The 20203-nt window shown below is 34.4% G+C and overlaps 1 protein-coding gene across 1 annotated transcript in view; it reads right to left on the reverse strand.

The window, feature by feature from the left end:
* The window catches only part of ABCA9 (ATP binding cassette subfamily A member 9), a 72011-nt gene that overhangs the window by 16911 nt on the left and 34897 nt on the right, over window positions 1-20203 (reverse strand). Inside the window, exons 18-26 of the mRNA XM_049772803.1 lie at window positions 19941-20060; window positions 18383-18581; window positions 15389-15555; window positions 14517-14650; window positions 12283-12420; window positions 10824-10931; window positions 8928-9101; window positions 8434-8547; window positions 3395-3514 (exon numbers count right to left, since the gene is read on the reverse strand). Of these exons, the coding sequence (XP_049628760.1) occupies window positions 3395-3514; window positions 8434-8547; window positions 8928-9101; window positions 10824-10931; window positions 12283-12420; window positions 14517-14650; window positions 15389-15555; window positions 18383-18581; window positions 19941-20060 (1274 nt within the window). The remainder of the gene's footprint in view (window positions 1-3394; window positions 3515-8433; window positions 8548-8927; window positions 9102-10823; window positions 10932-12282; window positions 12421-14516; window positions 14651-15388; window positions 15556-18382; window positions 18582-19940; window positions 20061-20203) is intronic.

The following is a 20203-nucleotide window of genomic DNA, read 5'->3' on the forward strand; positions in this document are numbered from 1 at the left end:
AAGTAACCTGTGACTTGTCTCAACTGCCTTCTTATGTAGGAGGCTCCACTCTACTTGATAAATCTTGATGGTGCTGGCAGAATCCCATTAAATCTATGCATAAAAATTAACTTAAGCCAAACCCTCTCCGAACTTTACCCAATTTTTTGCTCTGTACCCTTTCTTTCTATACTTTGTCAAGAGCCTAGGGACCATTACAATATTCTATCCTTTGCTACACTTATTCTTAGGAGAACACCTTACACCCCATCCCACAATTCCTTATATTAAATGTCTCTGTACACCTAAATGCTTTTTGTTTTCATTCGACTTAGAAAATCTTTTCAAACATCCTTTATTTCTTAATTAAAGGCCTATTAGTTATGTTTATTTTCAATGTTTTCAGTTGATGAAGTACATCTCTAATATAGTAATCAACCATCAAAAAAAGATGCTTGCCTTTTAAATCTGGAATGATTTTATTCTCTAATTCACTCATTTCCAAGAACTGTGAGCTATCTGAACTCAACTTCAGATTTTCACCCTGTTTACTACCATTTTATTTCTTTTCTTTAGTTTCTTGACTTCATAGTTTATAGTTGGTAAACTCCGTCACTTTCTATAGAACTGTTGAACCCCTCCACTTTCTATTTTCTAATGTCCTTCACCCAAGTTCTTTACTTCCTCATTCACTATCTTGCATTTATGACCCAGCATTGTAATTTCTTATTTAAGATTGCTGTGTGTGTGTTTCTTCAGACTCATTTTTCAAAATTTAAACCCTGACTGAATCTAACTCACCACCTGCCCTTATTGGTACCAGAGTCACAAACTTTGATTACAAACACACTCAACAAGACTGATGTCACTAGAAAAGTAGGACAGAAGGTATCCCTGTGATACCAATAATTATATAAAATGTTAATCTTCATCTTGACCCTCAAAACTTCAGTATCCCACCCCCTTCATATTCATTTGATCATTTAACCTCTTTCTCTAAAAGATTCGAATCAGACAATATTTTTCCTGCCATCATAGCCACCAATGGTGGTTTTGCATTCTTCTTCTGCCATCATTGATTCTGATTCTGATTCTTGGAAACAGATGGAATATTCTTGCTAGAGGGAAGTAACCCATTTGTGTGTGCATGTCATGCCATCAAAGATTGATTTATTGGATATACTATCTTCTTCTCAGGAGAATTTTCTCCTCTTTTCACCACAGTGTTTCCCTTAAAATAGTTTCAGTCATTACTTTTTCCTTTTGAGGTATCTATTTCAGCTAAACTTCTAGAAATATGTGTAGTTTCCCACTGATCTCCTTCCTTGTCTCATATTCTTTCCTAAGTTCACTCTTACTAGACTTTTGTGCTCAACCTTTTATCACACAAAATCTATCTTGTAATTTCATTAGACTTCCATGGAACCTAATCCTATGACATCTTTATCTCTATCTTCTTTATTGAACTTTCATTTAAAAGTTGAATAACTCAGTTTGGGAAAATATTCTCTAATACCACCTAGTACAGGTTTTACATAGCAATATTTTCAGTGCTTAAAGAGACCATCTCAGTGTGGCAGAGTATATAGCAGGCAAGGCAGTGTCTTGTATGTGCTTAACTCATTTAAACTTTGGCACTATGTAAATGCTTTATTTCCAGCCCTGGGTCAGCAGGTCTGAAGCAGGGTCACCAGGCGAATTAATAAACCAAGACAGTCATAAGAAAGAAAAGCATGGAGTCAGGTAGCTTTTAGCCTCATGGTCTCTGGACCTGCCAAATGGACCTCCCTTTATTGACTAGCTCAAATCCCAACCAGGTGGGTGAGGGTTAAGTGAGAGACAAAAGTATTTATTAAGGTTCTCTAGTCTGGGTGGACCTTTCACATGTCAAAAGGGATGGATGAAAATGAAAGAGGAAACTGGGGAAAGTCTTTGTTTTGGGTAAAGCAGGGTGAAATTCAATAGCAATATAAGCACTGGTATAAGCACAGGTTATAAGCACCCTGACTACAGAGCAGTTAGGTATGCTTTCTGTTGTCAGTAGAAAAATTATAAAAAAATAAAAAGACTATCAAAAGAGACTTTCATATGCCACAGTCACGCATTTTCATCTTCCACCTCATAAGCTCCTTCTCAGAGTGATTTCTCTCTGCTCTTCACAGTCTTGAAGTTTTGGCAACCAAGGCCAAATCTTTGGTCCTCTTTCCATTCTCAGTATATTAACTCTATATTATATTCTCTAGTTCCATGACCTTAAATACTAAAAGCTGATGAATCTCAGTGATTAACTTTATGACTAAAATTTTCAGAATATTCTATACTGAATTTCAGACACCCTGTCTAATTGATCCCATGAATATAGCCCTCTGCATATCTAATAGGAAACAATCATGCTTGAAATTAATAGAAGGGAACATCTTCTTACCATCCCCATAATAGAATTTCCTCTGAGGGGTGATGGTTATCATGAGAACAGGAAAATTTTACTACTAAAATACTGCCTTAAGATTCATAAGTAAGACAAAATTTCCCATAGAATTATGAGATTATGATTTTTCCTTTTATTTCAAATGTGTGCCATATCCAATGGAGTTCAGGATTTACTCTTAGCTCTGCATAGGGGTCATTCCTAGAGGGACCTGGGGACCTATGTGGTGCCAGAATTGAATCTAGGTGGGCTGTATGCAAGAGCCCTACCCACTGTACTATTGCTCAAGCCCTGGAATGAGATCATAAATTTTTAGCCCCTTTTATTTAAACACCATGATTACAAAGTTGTTCATGATTGAGTTTGTCTTACAATGTACATCACCCTTCAACCATAAATATTTCTTACTACCAATATTCTCATTTTCCCTCTCACCCAACCCCCCTGCCTGACTATAGGGCAGACATTTTACTCCTCTCTCTCCTCCTCCCTTTATTTTCTTCTAGACACTGTGTTTTGCACTATTGCTAATGAAAGGCTATCATGCATATACCCTTATCTTTGTTCAACACTCAGTTATTGTCCAGGGTGATTATTTCCAACTATCATTTTCATAGTGATTGCTTCTCTGCTCTAACTGCACTCCACTGCTCTTTGTAGAGAGCGTCCTACCTTGTACCGGTCCCTCTAGCCCTCATTTCTATAGTCTCTGGATATTATTACCATATTCTCTATTTTTCTTATATTTTACAAATGATTTAGATGATTTATGTCTATCTTTTGCCCTCTGACTCATTTGATTCAGCATAATACTCTCCATATCCATTCATGCATAAGCAAATATCCTGCAGTAAAATAATTGGTATTCCAGAGACTTCAAATTTATATAGCTAGAGACTGATATTGCCAATTTTTTTCCCATCTGTATTCAAAGCTTTCTTTATTGGTTCTAAATTTCACTTCTGACTCTAGGATGGAATTACTTGCCTGAGAAAAAATGAATAGAGAACCAATCAGTGTAAAGGGTGGTATTAGTAGGGTGCAGAGAATGACTGGTACAAATCTGAATCCACTTATATCAACAGCAGCTATTGAGAAGATGGTGATCTGAAATAAAAACAGCATAATTTCAGTCCTGTAATCCTATCTGGACGGCGTTTTCAAAGAGGGCAAGAATATGGAATTTGTCGTGCAAATGCTCTAAGTTTTAATTTTCATCTCATTCTCCAAGTCAGTACAGGTATCCTGGAGTTTCTTTGTAGTACAGTTCCTACCACAGTTTTGCAGTGGATTATACATGAGATTTTAAGGCATAATAGGACTTTTCAAGTTAATATAATTACAAATCCATTGAAATTCTCGCTAAATTTCGGATTCTGAAAAAGGGGGCAATTTATTAGACATGATTCTGCAGTTTTCTGTCTTCGTTTCACAGTAGGTCCTAGACATTCTTTTCTACTGAGGTATGCAAACTGTTCATTTTCATAACTGTAGCATTTCTTCAAGAAAAAGGCAAGAAGAATTCAACATTTAGCTTTCAGAAAAAAAAATTGCTTTTGTTGTTGTCTCTGTTTTTCTTACCCTGTAACTGACAGTTTTATATAGTGCCAAATTTTCCAGTCTTTAAGAAGAGATTCTGCGATGTGTTATTTCAGATTAAAACTGACATGAATTAAAGTTTTCAGTAGTTACTAACAAATTATTTTTCAAATGACTGTAACAGTCTTTTGTTCTGAGAGTAAACATACATTATGCCTTCTTACTGATGCAAGAGTTGAAATTTATTAATGATGACTGTTTTATTGCTATTATTAGGTAAATAACTATAATTCTGTCATATTTACCAATAGTTTTAATAATCTGCCCTTTTAACATTTGCGTGTATGCATATATATTCATATATACACATACTCATATACACATTTTCTCTCTCTTTTTGGCTACACCTAGCAGCTACATCTATATTTTTTAAAACTGGGCAATTTAAAATAATTGTATCCTTTTTTTCCTTATTCATGAAGTTTTTTGTCCTTTGGCTTAACAGTTGCTAAAATGAAACTATCATTGCATTCTGAAATAAGATAGTTGACTCTTTATTACTCTAAGTTTATTTGTATACCATTATCCTCTTTGTATTCCAAGTGATAGCCTTCATTTTTGTAAGTGTATTTATCAATAGTTTTATCTTTATATTATCTTTCTCAGAGTTTTTAATGGAAAATTTGCTTGCTTTATATGAAGGTCAAGAAAGACATTCTTGCAATAATAATTTTCAGACACAAAAGAGAGAAGGGCTGGAAGTTACAGCTCACCTCAGGAAGCTCACCATAAACAGGGATGAGTTTTGTTAGAGAAATAACTACATTTCGAACTATCCTAATAATGAGAATGTATGAAGGAAATAGAAAGCCTGTCTAGAGTACAGGCGGGGGTTGGGTGGGGAGCAGGGAGACTTGGGACATTGGTGATGGGAATGTTGCACTGGTGATGGGTGGTATTCTTTACATGACTGAAACCCAAACAACACAATCATGTATGTAATCAAGGTGTTTAAATAAAAAATATATTAAAAAAAAGAAAATTTTGAAAAATTTTCCACTTAAACAGGCTGTATGTAATTGGTGCCAAATGTCATTTTCACACATGTTAAATGGAATCCAGCAGTCCCTAATAGTGCTTTTCTAGCAATTTTTATTGTTATGAATTCTTTTTTTTTTTTTTTTTTTTTTTTTGGTTTTTGGGTCACACCCAGCAGCTCTCAGGGGTTACTCCTGGCTCTATGCTCAGAAATCGCCCCTGGCAGGCACAGGGGACCATATAGGAGGCCAGAATTCGAACCATCGTCCTTCTGCATGAATGGCAAACGCCTTACCTCCATGCTATCTCTCCGGCCCCATTATGAATTCTTTATTTTGATTTACTTCTGGTTTTGATGAATTTTATTCTGAAATGGTTCATGTTTTTCTGTTTAGTTTGTCGTATAACATTTTATAAGTTAAAGGTGTACAATACAGGGGCTGGAGCAGTGGCACAGTGGTAGGACATTTGTCTTGCAAGTGGCTGACCTAGGATGCACTGTAGTTTGATTTCCCTGGCATCCCGTATGGTCCCACAAACCAGTAGCAATTTCTGAGCACATAGCCAGGAGTAACCCCTGAGCGTCACAGGGTGTGGCCCCCCCCCAAAAAAAAACCCAAAAAGACTACAATCATATTTGTAATCACGGTGTTTAAATAAAGATAATTAAAAAAAATCCAAAACGGTGTACAATACAATGATTTGAGACATGTTTCTAATGTCACATGATTATCAGAGTTTTTAATTAATAGAGTATATTAATGATAATATTATAATTTATATGATTATATCATAAAGATAATAATATTATTTTATATATTATATTTTCTATTTATATTATAAAACACTTTTTATTCCTCATAAATTCCTATTTTATGTTACTGCTGTGGTAAGGACTTTGGGGAAATTTTAAGTATTTCACACATTATGAACAACATGTGTTTTAAATTATTCCAGAATTGATTCCTTTTGTAACAAAATTTATGAACTCTGACCAGCATTTTGTGATATTTTCCCCACTAAATTCTAAGTTCTTGGCAACTGCTGATGTACTATTTTCATGAATTTAAATATTTTCTATCCACTGGACAAGGTGAGACTATCTAGTTTTCCTACTGTTTTTCTTTTTCCTTTTACTCTTTTATCCTCAATATTCATTCAAGTCTGACCATATTCCATTTTTGTATCTATATGTAAATACATATTTTCATTAAGTTATTAATGATCTTGGATCTTCTGCTCTATCTTATACTTCATCAAATCTCAACTTGCATGATGGTTAATTTTAATCTCTGCATTCCAGATCATTTCTCTACTGAATATTTCAATTCTGAAACAGGTAGTCTAAATTCTGTACCTTCATAGAGAATTGTGTTCTGTTTATGAACATAAACTACATGCTAATAAAACTATGAGTGTTACATCTTTCACATTATCAACATATTTCTTTTTCTGTTTCCATCTTCCTTCTTCTTACTGAGCTACACCCCAGCCCTTCATATATTCCTTTTCATTTTAGGATTTTCAGTTTCAAGAATTCTATTGTGGGGGGGTCATGAGATAGTACTAGCAATTACGGCATATCACTAGTATGTTTGAACCTTAGCATGATATGGTCCTCAAGCATCTCTGGGTGAACCCTGGAAGCCCCAACCGAAGCAGCACCATGCCCAGGGGCTCCTGCATAAAATTGCCACCCATTTGGCAAGAGTTATAAGTCTAAGTATATGACCTTTTTCCAAAATTTTCTACTTAAATTCTACTTGTTAAGTTTTGACACAGCTTAGATATATTGCTAAAAACAAACAAACAAAAAAAACTAAATAAATTTTATTGTGACAACGTAGAAATGGTAACATTTTGGTAAATGGTAAATCATAAAATGGTAAATTATAATAATTTATAATCTGTATTTCTTTTTTAATATATTTTTAGTCTCTGCAATATGTTGACAAAGGTGAGAAGCCTCCTCTACCTTATGGTGAGTACCATTTGCAAACCTAGCTCTATTTATTATAGTTGAACACATGAATATTTTATGACCTAGTAATTTTCCTTCTAGGTTTGTACCTGAGTATTTGCATAGGTACAACTCAAGGCTTACAAGAAAGTTCATGGCATCATCATTTATAGCAGTCCAAAACAGGAAGTCAAAGCAATATGTTAATAATATAATGAATAAATAAGTTCAAAACCATCAATAACATACTTTAAGAAATATTATACTGTAGTAATAATTAGGTACAAATTTATGAGCAACTCTATAAAACTTACTGTTTACTATAAGAAGATTAAGAATACCTTAATCTGTCTGACTTTTTCATTAAGTTCAGAAACTAGCTCATCTATGGTATTACCACTAAGGAGAGTGATTTCTAGAAAGAAGAAAATTGTTAATGGGGCAGGTGGAGACTTCTGAAAGTTAGAAATATTCTTTATCTTAATCTATCCAAATATGCTATGAAAGAGTTTGAATTAGTGTATTTATTATGCTTAAAACATGTTCACTTATGAATATATTGCTTTATTTTTCATAAATGTGTGTTTTTAAAAGATAGCCTTTGGCTGGGGGTGCGGGGTAAAGTGCTCTCCTACGCATGGGTGGGAAAATAAATAAGGACAGAACTAAATATCCAAGTCAAGGTCAATGATAATAGATTCAAGGGACCTAAACTTTAACAATCTAAACTTAAAGGGGTCTGTTATACTGGCAGGCTAGGGGCCAAAGGGTGGTGGTATAGGATACACTCTGGGTCCATTGGTGGAGGGAGGTTGATATTGATGATGAGAAAGGCCCTTACTCATTGTATACCTGAAATTCAACTATGAAGGATTCTGTAGATCACAATTGTGTCAATAAAAATATAAAAATAAAAGATAGCCTTTGGATGGTAAGCAGGGGATAGCTCACAGAAGATAAGAGCAGGAAAAGAGAAAAATTAGGAATGTGTTGCAAGAATCCAGTTAAGAGATTTTTGAAGTGGACAATGTTTGTACCCTTGAAACTGGAAGACACTGAAAAGATCTGAAAATGTTAAGAAGTCTAAAGAACTTGCACATAGACTGAGTGTAAGGAGAAACAGAGAGAGGGAAATCAATGACAATTCTATATCTCTGTCATGTGCCATTAATGAAGTAGTTTATATGATCATGTGCAATCATGTTATTCATTTAAGATACAAAATGGATAAAAATGAAGAAATGGTTGTATTTTCCTCATGGCAATGCTTTGAAGATATTCCAGTGAAATTGTAAGTTAATTGTATGAGGTGGAATTTTTTAAGTTATACCTGAAGATACTCTTGGGCTCACAATTTATTTGATCTATATGATGGCTCTAAGAACAAACTGAATTTTCTTGAGAGCATTCTGCTATCATAAAAAAAGTTAATTCAAGTTCTTTAAATTTAAAAAAATAAAACTATATGCACATAAATATATATACTTACAATTAAGAAGAAAAATGACCAAATGCCACTATTTTTTCTCCCATTGCGAAAAACAAATGAAATCACATATGTCAAGAAAATAAGAGATGAGACATAGCCAATACTGCACAGGATCTAAAAATGGGAATATTAAGGTCAGGTAAATAGCTAGCTAGAAAAGTGTTCATATTTAAACTTTCCCCCCAAATTAGCAAAAGTAATTGAAAATTCTTTGATTTAAAATTAATAAAGTTACTGTTTTCCTAAAAAATAATCTCACAGGGGCCAGAGTTATAGCACAGAGAGTAGGGCATTTGCCTTGCACATGGCCTACCTGGGTTCAATCCCTGGCATTCCATATGGTTCCCTAAGTAATCCCAAATGGTCCCCAGTTGTAATTCCTGAGTGTAGAGCTAGGTTAACCCCTGAGTGCTACCAAGTATGGCCCAAAAGAAAAAAAAATCCAAAAATAAACCAGGACATCTCATAAAATCATCTCATAATTTGCCACTTACCTGAACTAACAGGCTTTGGATTATATATATAATCTCATCTGGGCTAAAAACATAATCCATTATCTGCATCAGAAGGATAATGGAGAAGTACAATGGAATATCTATCAGTGCCTGCCCAAACCAATAAGCAGAAGGGTAGAGGCCCGAAATCCATAGCTGGGAGTGAGCTTTGATCTGATAAAGAAAGAAGAGAATCATTAAATATTCCCAAATGATTATGAGTTGAGAAATTACAAATACATAGTCACAAAATCGTACTTTTTCTGTGGTCTTTTGTGCATACTTTGTTGGTTTACAATGCTACTATCATTTGTCACACTCATGCTTCAGGGACATTAACAATGTTCTAAATCTTATGTTAACTTTATTGACTAAAGGTAAAAGGAGCATCTCATCTCATTTGAGATGAACTTCTATTAGAGCACATTCTAACTGCAGTTAGGAAAATACTTTTTCTTTACTTGCAAAACTCTTTGCTGTTTGACATCATGAAGATGGTCATAATGCACAGATGCAAAAATACTACAGTCCTAAAAATAATAAAAATCAAAATTTAAAAATAGTAAGTCCTTTAAAGTTTTTAAATTTGATGATAACCAGGGGCTGGACAGATAGCACAGCAGTGGGCTTTGCCTTGCATGTGACTGACCTGGGAGAAGCAAACACAAGACATATAAGTAGAGATATATAAACTTTGAGCTTTCTTGAAATAAGAAGAAAAGAGGCCCCAGGATCCTGGCTTTAGGCATTTGGAACCAACCACTGACACTTATGGAAAATTGACTATGTATCAAATAGTGTTCTAAATAATTCATAGTTATTAATTCACCATATCTTCACAGTGATCTATATTATGGGTGATAACAGTGAGTCAAGGTAACTAAGCAGCCTTCAGATGGTCATACAGCTTGATAAAGAAAGAGTCAACCTTCAAGCTGGCAGATTGACTTCAACATAGGGGTGACAAAGGATGACAAGAATAAGTCAAAGAGTAAGTCATGATAAGACAAAGTAAATGCCAAAAATGTGTGCTCATATCCACAGGTGAAGGAAGAACAGCTGCTGTTTTATTTTCTCATGAAAGAAATTACTAAAGTAGGGACCGTCTGAGAGTAGAATAAGTGAAAATTAATTATGTGTCATCAGTAACATCTCCAGAACTTTCCCCAGCACAAAGTAGGAGTCTTGTAGAGTTCAAGGTCAGAGAGACACAGGAAGGACTTTTATTTTTTATAAAAGTTCTATAGAAGTACAGGAGAGCTAGAACAGTGGTTAGGGTGCTTGCCTTGCATGTAGCCTACTTGGGTTCAATTTCCAGCATCCTATAGCATCCCATATTGTCCCCTAAACACCACTAGAAGTAATTCCTGAGTGCCTACCCAGGAGTAAACCCAAGGCATTGCTGAGTGTGGCTCCAAAACAAAACAAAAGTGCCCTAGAGAAGTAGAAGGAAATATTTGCATACTTCTCAAATTGTATAACAGATTCTCAAAAATCAAATTTGAAAGAGACAATCTTTTTCAAAATTGAGCTTAGGGGACTATTATGAGTTGACCAGAATTACTTAGCTTGGTCTCTTTAGCAACACTTGGGAAACTAACTGGGAAAGAGCATTTGATTATGTCAATGGGTAAGTGTCTACACATGAAACCAAATGAACGAAAATGTTGCATTTAGAATTCTTTTCCTTGCTAGTGAAGGCTGTTTGCCAAGCCCACTTTCCTGAGCTTTTCCATTTGCTTGAGAAAAACCTCTAAATCCTTCCTATTGTCAACAGTGGATCAAAATGCTTGTTTAATCCTATTCCCAAAGACATGCACACCACCAGCAAATAAATGCATGTCCATCAGCTCAATAGAAATGATCTGGGTAGTCAGATTGTTGTTATAAGCTTACTTTATAGTCGCTGATGCTGCTCATTGCAATGTAAGGAGTGAAACAGGCAGCCACAGGGATCCAGATGAAGGCATTACTTGGGTTTCCACTTCCGTAAGACATGTGTTCCTGAAGACAGATAGAACAAGTGATTGAATGGTCACGAGGTATATGGCTCATTTGTATTTTCTTGATGTCAACACTCAACTCAAAGGAAAGTTTAACCCCCAAATCATTTATCTTATCATTATCTTATCCGCCTGTACTTTCAATCATGTGTTGTGGCAACTTGGTCATTATGAGCATGTGTCTTGCTGTGCTTAGGAAGAAGAATTTATCAAGTTGTTTTGACTAAGTGAAGGTCTTACAGTTAATAACATTGAAAAGCATTTAAAGGGAAACTCCTCTGACTTTGGGCTTCCAGCATTTATTTTCATAGCTGTGTAGACAAGAGAATTTGCTGATTGTCCGTGGAGGAATTATTTTGCTTCTTTTAGAAGCTGGTGCTATATCAGTTCATTTTAATATTTATGAAGTCATCTCTCTGGTTCAAGGCAATGCTTAAGCAGCAAACTCTAAGACACTTAAGGCTCAGCAGATATAAATTAATGAGTAGGAGGCATAATGAAATAAAAGCAAGAGTACTTGAAGAAGAAATGTCATCAGATCCTCTACATAGCGAGAATAAAAGAAAAGAAAGAAAAAGGACTGGGATAAAAAGAAGTAAGAGTTTCATTTTTAAAACTTTTATTGTTTTATTTTGGAATAAGCAATAAAAAGGGAGTTGGAATAAAAGAAATGAAAGTCTTGACTAGCTTAATTAGAACTTTGTTTTCTTTTTCCCCTAGACTCCTTGATTTAATCTACAGCCAGTTGTCTCACTGGTCTTCAGAGGTAAGGGATCATGATATTTGAGATTAGATCACTTCTATTACTCCTAAAATGCATCATTCCGAGATCCTATAGTAGATATAGCACACATTAATAAAGACTATTAAAAGTGAGGGGCTGGAAAGGAAAGGAAGAATCTGCTGGGACAGCTTAAAGGACTGGAAAATTTACCTTTATTCTCCACAGTCAGTCTCCTTATTATAACTTGGTTTATAAACAGACTGCTACATCTATGTTAGAGACATTCTCCAAGATCTACAGAGTTAGGTAGTTAAAAATGTTACATGGTCTAACCTTAAGACTGGTTGTTTCAACTATGTCTAGCTCTTTTAGGCTTTAGCTGGTAACTGATTATCTTTTTTTCCCCTGCGAATGGTATTTTCTATTTTTCCATTGACCTTTATTCATCTTAGTAAGGTTAGAATGTTGTAAAGTAATTGGTAAATGCTATGTGTGTGATTAATTTAAATTCTATATTAATTAATGCATATTTATTTAGGAGTAAGTTAATAAAATTGACAATTTTATCTCAGCATGCCGAATATTTGATCAAAACTTATGGTGTCTCACTATGACAGAATTTACTTACTTCAAAATATGTGCTTCTGTCCGTCTGTATATGTTTCGATGAATTAAAAATTCCAAGAATCCCATTGCTAATGACATCCATAAGGACAGGGAAGCAATTCAGCCTTTTGGTGTTACACGCTATGGAAAATCTGTGATCCTAAAATATAGAAATTGTGCATTCTAAATCTTCAGGTAGCAGAATAAAAGTTTAATGAAAGAATAAGGTCTAAAAGAATTCAAATTATTGGCATCAGACTAAAGCACTAAAGGTGACGAATATTACCATTATTCATTTTATTGGATTAATTCCCTTGTATCTCAAGGAATTCAATATTTTATATCTACCAATTTAATTATCAGCTATATGGAATTCATGTCTGAATTCACAAAACAATACTACACTATCTCTATTTTATTTTCACTTTTACAGTAGGTTTGCTGTCAAAGTGGGACAGATTTATTTGGTAAAGAATATGTGAATACTTCAGAAGCTGGCAGTTGGCATAATAGTTTAGTCTGCTTTTTTACAGTTGCTGAGCATGCAATCACAATGTGGCTTGTCAAATCTCTCTGAAAGTGACATTTTGAAAAATCAACTCACAATATATGACACATGACTATGCTATCAATCTTAAAATTATAAATTTCTGTATTTCAATTACATCTCACTAAAACTGGGGAAAACACATAGTAAAAGATGTGATTATTCTCCCCATAAAATAAAAGTATATAATTATTTATATATCCCATAATATGGGTGAGCCTTGAGGTTGTGCATTTGCGATTATAAATCAAAAGAATTAAACTAATCAATCAAATAAAAGTTGATGGATACCATTGTTTGGGGGGCCATACATGGAAGGCTCAGGGGTTACTCCTGGCTCTATGCTCAGGAATCCCTCTGGCAGTGCTTAGGGAAGCATATGGGGTGCCAGGGATTGAAACCTGAGTTGGATATGTGCAAAGCAAGTAGTCTACCTGCTGTACTATCTCTCCAGTCCCTATTATTTTATTTTTATCTTTGTTTTAGTGTATGGTGTTTACACTCAGTTTAGTGCTCAGGAGTTACCACAGGGTATTTTAGAGAACTGTGCAGTGCTGGAGATTAAGCCAGGAGATTTGAATGCAGACCTAGTCTGTTGACTTTGTTGAACTTTCTCTCTAGCCTCAATGGCGTTTGTTTTCTTTTTTAACTTTTTTTCTTCAGTAAAGTGGAAACTAATCTGATGGAGATTGGTTTGCTCAAAGGCAGTTTATCACTTCATTTTGGACATGGAAATTAACCCTTAAAATCAATTCTCACCAGCTTTATGGCATGTGATTTTTACACTTAATACAACATTTTTTCTTCTTTTTCCACTTGCATATTATAGAAATCTCATCTCAAGCTTCCAGAAGATTTAAATAGGTAATGCCAATGAGTAAAGCAGCAATAATTTAGCAAATTGAAAGGTTAAGTCCAACAGGACAATGGTTTGTTAGGTCTGATGGCAATCTTCAGAACTGGCATATGGAAGGATTTTCAAGAGAAGTCAGAAATGCACACTTTAAGGTGAGAAATGGACACTAAAGGAAAATCCTCTCACACCCTGTGCTGTCACTTGTACTCCTATATTTCTAAGGAACTTCCAAATAATCCACTGAGATTGATTCATATTCTACCTTTCATGTTCCATGAAATGAAAACTTAAAAATAATATACATAAAAGTATTTTATCTGAATATTTGGCTCACGTCTGTCAAAATTAGCAGGTGGGACTGAATGTTGTTTTTTATTATTCCATGAAACCAACACTAATATCTACTGTAACAAAAAAACCTAGAACTCATATTTTTTCTGGTAACCAAAGTTAAAGCACACAATACGCTTTACATAGGTTTATATTTGGAAGAATCACAAGATGTCATTTGAGTTGAAATCCTATTGAGAATAAGATTTAAATTAGCTATTAGAACAGAATACAAGTGTTAATGAGATTTGGATCCATTATTATAGCAGTGCATACAATTGAGTAAGAATGAAAGCTAACAGTATTCTATTGTGAATTATATAGAGAATAATACTACATTCATCCCAGAATAGATTATGAGAATGTCTGTGGACAATTAGTTGTATCCCAGTTTCTCATCTAAAATTGAGAACTATCTCATTTGTTTGTGCAAGACTGGCCTTTTCTGTTAGTTGCTATGTATTATTCAAATTTGCATCATACACCATCTCTGGTGAGAGCCAGAAAACCAAGCCCAACTTACCCTTTCATCACCGGATACAGTAATGGCACCATTGTATGAAGATTCATTTGGACCATTTCTAGTTCCAAAGGCATCCACTTCCAAAGCTATGTTCTGTCTTCTTAGTGAATGTATGAAGTTATCAATATTCGACTCTACATTGAGGTTAAAATAAAACTGAGGTCAAGCAATATCTTATTTTTATTTCATTTTGGTGACAGTGATTTTCTTGGCTCTGCACTCAGAAATATCTTCTGGTGGTGCTTGGGGGACTATATGGGAGGCTGAATCAAACCCACATTGGCCATGTGCGAAGTACATTACCCACTGTTCTGTTGTTCTACCCTAAGGTTAGGCAATAGTTTGCAAATCACTTAAATGAATGATGTTATAGCAAGCACACCATTTCTAAGAGCCACCTGTGGATCTCCTTAAAAATAAAAATAAAAAAAACAATTGGTTCTTGATAAAATTTTATTCTGATATCAGATATATAATAAGTTTACTCAGACCACAGACATTTTTAGTGTGAAAATGATATGCAAACTTGATGTTATAAACTTTGAAGATAGTAATTTTCTATTGTCTTATGAATTTGGGATACATAGTTTCCCTATGCCCAAGTTATATCACTTAGAACATGACATAGATAGCTTTAAAGATAGTTGATTACTCTCCTTGCTAAATTCCATATTATTGCTTTGTGCAATCAACTTCAGGTTTCTAAAATCAATACCTGGACCTTAAGTTTTTTTTATTTTTTAAATTAATTTCCAGTTTGGCCTCATCTGTGTTTTCTAGAATATGCAGGATTAAAATTTCTGCCATAGTGTCTGTTTTCTCAGACATTTTCACAAGAACATTAAAAAGATGCATTTAAACCCCAAGTTCACCTGTTTTATTGATGACAAGTAGGTGGGTCAGAGGAGCTTGAGGTGGCTGCCCCAGTGAGAGGAAGTACATGCTAGGAGACAGCTCCCAAGAATAACTTTTTCGATAAATCTCAAAAACTAGATGTTCCAAAAGTTGAGGACAGATGCTAATGCCAAAAAGCAATAACCTACATAAAAAAAGATGAAAAGGAAAATAATCATTTATAGTCTCTTTTGCAGGACTTTATGCCTGAGCAGTGAATGATACATAAAAATAAAATAGCTATATTATGCATCCATTTCCTATTATACTCTCTTGTATAATCTCAATGATTATAATTAATCTCAATGATTCCTATGTAGTTGTTTCTCTATTTCCATTCCAGCCCTTGGATATTTCTTTCCTGATTATGAAGCTACTGATTATGAATCTTAAATCCCTCTCCATTGCTGACTTCTTTGCTCTGTCTCCTTCTTAAATTCCTCCCCCTTTTATGGACCACTGCAGACGGACATATTACCAATACCTGAACTTAACCTAGAATTTCACTCTCATCCTCCTGTTCTCCATTTCTTTAGCTACAACATTTTCTCAATTATGTGGGTTCCAAATCTACACACATCTCTCTCCCTTACACACATGTGAGCAATTTACACATATCTCTCCCCCTTAAGGCCCTTTCCTGATCACTGAAATATATTGTTTAAATTGTCTTAACAATTAGATGATAAGGTTGCAATAGTGTTCAGATTTATGAGAGTGATGTCCAATATTACTGCAAACCACAACCATTGAAAGTTCCCTGATCCTTTACCCCGTCTTTGTCACATTCATTCAAATTTTCTTTCCTCACATCTTTCCCTTCTTTCATATTGATTGGCAAGAGGTTCTGGAGCAAATTTGTGAGAAGGCAACAGTATACACCAAGACTATAATTCTCAGTTCAATATTTTTTATTTGTTATATCATCATTAGAACTTGCATTTAAACCTTCTGTCTTTTTTCCCATTATTTCAAGTTTGAACCTAAAGTATTTCTTTCTTGACCTCTCAGCCCTGACCCAACTGTTTTATTTCTCCAACATCTAAAACTTCTAAACCATTTTGCGCTGTTGCCCAGTTAAGTTTATTGTCACTTTTCTAATTATGTCAAAATAACAAATAAAATATTAATTGTTCCTTAGTACTCATATAGTTCAAGGCTTTCCATCTATATTATATCATCTACTTTTACTGTTTTTGTATCCTTTATATTGAATTAATTCAAACTAATCATAATTCTTGAGATTCCTCTTATCTCTTCATGATTCGTTCTGCTCCCTCTGAATTTCCAAATTCCTTTTCTCCTCTTAGTTAAATGTTATATTTCCTAGAAAAAATACAAATTATCTTCTTCTTTTATATATAATGCTTTTTCTGATGGCCCTATTTATACATAATTTCTTTCGTACCAGATACTTGAGATGGAAATATATCTAATTTTGTTTGTGATTTTTAGTGTACAGTCATGCCTCATTGAATGATGGGTACATGCTTTGAGAAATGTATCAGTAGGCAAGTTGTTGTATATATTGTGTAATTACACCAATTGAAATGGCATAGTTTATTACACTTGATTGTTATATGTAGCCTATGGGACCATCATTGCATCCTGTATTGCTCCATTGTGGACTAAAATGCTGTAAAGTGCTGCATGGTGCTGCATAATTGTATGTCCAATCACTGTTAAGACCAAAAACTCATGCCTGATTTAGTCCTACATGCTATTAATGACATTTAACACAGTATTATGCTGAGCTGCTTATAAATAATTTCAAATAAAAGAGAGTAAAAATTAGTGCTTCTGTAAAGGAGTATCATCTTACATTCTGTACAGAAATACCTACATAACTACCTAACTTCAATACTTAGAAGCTGTAAAAGAATCCACAAGTTGGGACCAGAGAGATAGCACAGCGGTAGGGCATCTGCCTTACACGCAACTGACCCAGGATAGACCTGGGTTCGATTTCCGACATCCTATATGGTCCCAAGCCTGCCAGGAGCCCCAAAACAAAAAAAAACAAAACAAAACAAAACAAAACAAGAACCCACAAGTCATCAAGTAGATTCCAGACAGTAGTGTGAATCCTTGGCTGGAACTACAAAGTAGAACTAACTACTTTGGACAAATTTTTTGGGATAGAATTTAAGTGCTAATTTCTCTGCTTTTGAAATATGAGCTTAATCCTATGATAAGAGCAAATGCTATATGAAAATCAAAGAAACTTTCCAAATTTACCTAATTTTTGACTTATCAGCTCTGTGATTAAAATTGATTCCTAACCCCTGAGCGTCAAAACGGGTGTGGCCCAAAAAACAAAAAACAAAACAAAACAAAAAAAAAAATTGATTCCTGTGTTCAAAAGGCCAAATATAGTAAATATAGTAGTTATAGGCATTTGTAGGTTGTTTCCTTTGGTTCTTTTTTTTTTTTTTTTTGTATTTTTTCTGTTTTATTTTGATTTTTGGGTTTTTTGTTTTTTGTTTTTGTTTTTGTTTTTTTGTTTTTTTTTTTGCTTTTATGGCCACACCCTGTGAGGCTCAGGGGTTATTCCTGGCTATGTTCGCACAAATCGCTCCTGGCCTGGGGGACCATATGGAATGCTGGGGGATTGAACCATGGTCCATTCTAGGTCAGCTGTGTGCAAGACAAATGCCCTAATGCTTGCACCACCACTCCGGTCCCAAGAATTTGTAATTGAGTTTTTTTATTTTAGTGTGGGTGAATCTACTTTTTTGTTTGTTTGTTTTTGTTTTTGGGTCACACCTGGCGGCGTTTAGGGGTTACTCTTGGCTCTATGCTCAAAAATCACTCCTGGCAGGCTCAGGGGATCATATACGATGCCAAGATTCGAACCACTGTTATTCTGCATGCAAGGCAAATGCCTTACCTCCATGCTATCTCTCCGGCCCAAGGATGAATCTATTTTTAACTGTACTGACCAAACGTATCTGAGGCACTCAGCTACTTACATGGTCAACAGGGTTTTCTTTTCATTTTTTAACTTTAGGAAGCGAACTTTTGCTATTGCACAGAGCTGCTGCCTCCAGAGGGCCATGCCACTGATGGTTTTTTGAGTTTCATTAAGAGATGACAAAACTTGTTCCAACTCAACAAGGCTTCCCGTGTCTTTTGTCCTATTGTTCTGCCACTGTCTCCAATCTCCAATGTCTGTAAGACATAATGCCAATGATTTAGAAGTGTCATTTTAGATGGGTATGATTTAACTTTTCCTGTGATCATATTTCTGCAAAATGATGTCAGGGTCTTGGACCATGATGCAAATGATCTAATGTATGTCTTGCTAAAACACCTACTAAAGAAATGAGAATTAAGAAGAAAAAGGATGTTATCTAAGAAAAAAAATGACAATGTTTGTATTTTTATTTTAAAAGTATTATATATCTATAGATTTAGAGAACTTAATTTATCTTAGGAAAATCAAAGAAAATATAACAAGATAGCTCAGAAAAAATCATTCATTGCAGGAGATAAACACTAATCAGTGGTTTTGTTTTTGTTTTTGTTTTTTTGTTTTTTGGGCCACACTCAGTGATGATCAGGGGTTACCCCTGGCTATGCATTCAGAAATTGCACCTGGCTCGGGGGACCATATGGGATGCTGGGGATCAAACCGAAGTCTGTCCTGGATCGGCTTCGTGCAAGGCAAACACTCTACCGCTGTCCTATCACTCCAGCCCCTAATCAGTGTTTTTAATAAGATAATTCGTGTATATAAATGCTCTTTTTAATCTTTAAATAATATAAAATTGTAGAAAATATTTTAATATAGTTATGGCTGAAACTAGGATCAAAATTATCTCTTAGAAGAGAAATAGTTCAGTTCTCTAAATTCTGACTGAGAACCGATCAATTTAGAAGACTGAAAGTTATAAACATTTTATGAATACTAATAGCTAAGCATATATATTATGCATGACAACTTAAAAATACTAAGTATAGAACATCAAATGTACATAAAATATGAAAGGAGGGGGTTAAAATTTTCCTCTCAAAAATATTTTAAAGAGCAAACATGGTAAATCAAAACCAAGGACATATTTTAGGGCCATTAGAGAGGAAAGGTAAATATTTTTCAAGGGACAGAAATTAGACAAGATTTTTACAGCAACAATGGGATCTTAACAATGTATTTGGGCTCTCAATGTAGATTACAATTTAAAAAAATCACCACTCATTACAAATGACAAATGTAAAATGATTGTTGGCACTCCTAAGTCTAGCTTTATTAAACATATATTGTTAACCTTTGAGGGTTTTACTCTTTTTCTCTTATGTTTTTTAATTTCCATTTGGTGTGCATTAAAAGAGAGGTGGTCTTAATTGGTGAATATAGCCCAAACCCTATATTTTAACAGGAAAAGTAGGGGGTCATCTTATACGCTCAGTTGTCTTATACACTAGAAAATACAGTATTAACCTTGAAAGTAAGAAGTGAATCTTTCAAAAATGTCTTTCCAAAACAAAATATTATAACATATAAATAAAATTCAAGGTTTCTTATTTTACCTGATTCATCAATAGCTGATTTTCCTTCTAATTTTAAGAACACTTCATTCAAAGTTGTCATGGAAACCCCATAATTCTCAATGCCCAGGTCAGAACATTTATCAAGATCCCTGTAAAGATCTAAAAGTAGATACAAGAATGATTCAAAACGTAATTATAATATAATTTATAAAAACTATAGTTAAATAATAGAAGACATGTGTGGTTATGTGATTATGCAAATGAATTATCAGAAAAAAATAATTATCTAAATAAATTACCAG

The sequence above is a fragment of the Suncus etruscus genome, chromosome 1, assembly GCF_024139225.1.
Source record: "Suncus etruscus isolate mSunEtr1 chromosome 1, mSunEtr1.pri.cur, whole genome shotgun sequence".
Taxonomy (NCBI): domain Eukaryota; kingdom Metazoa; phylum Chordata; class Mammalia; order Eulipotyphla; family Soricidae; genus Suncus; species Suncus etruscus.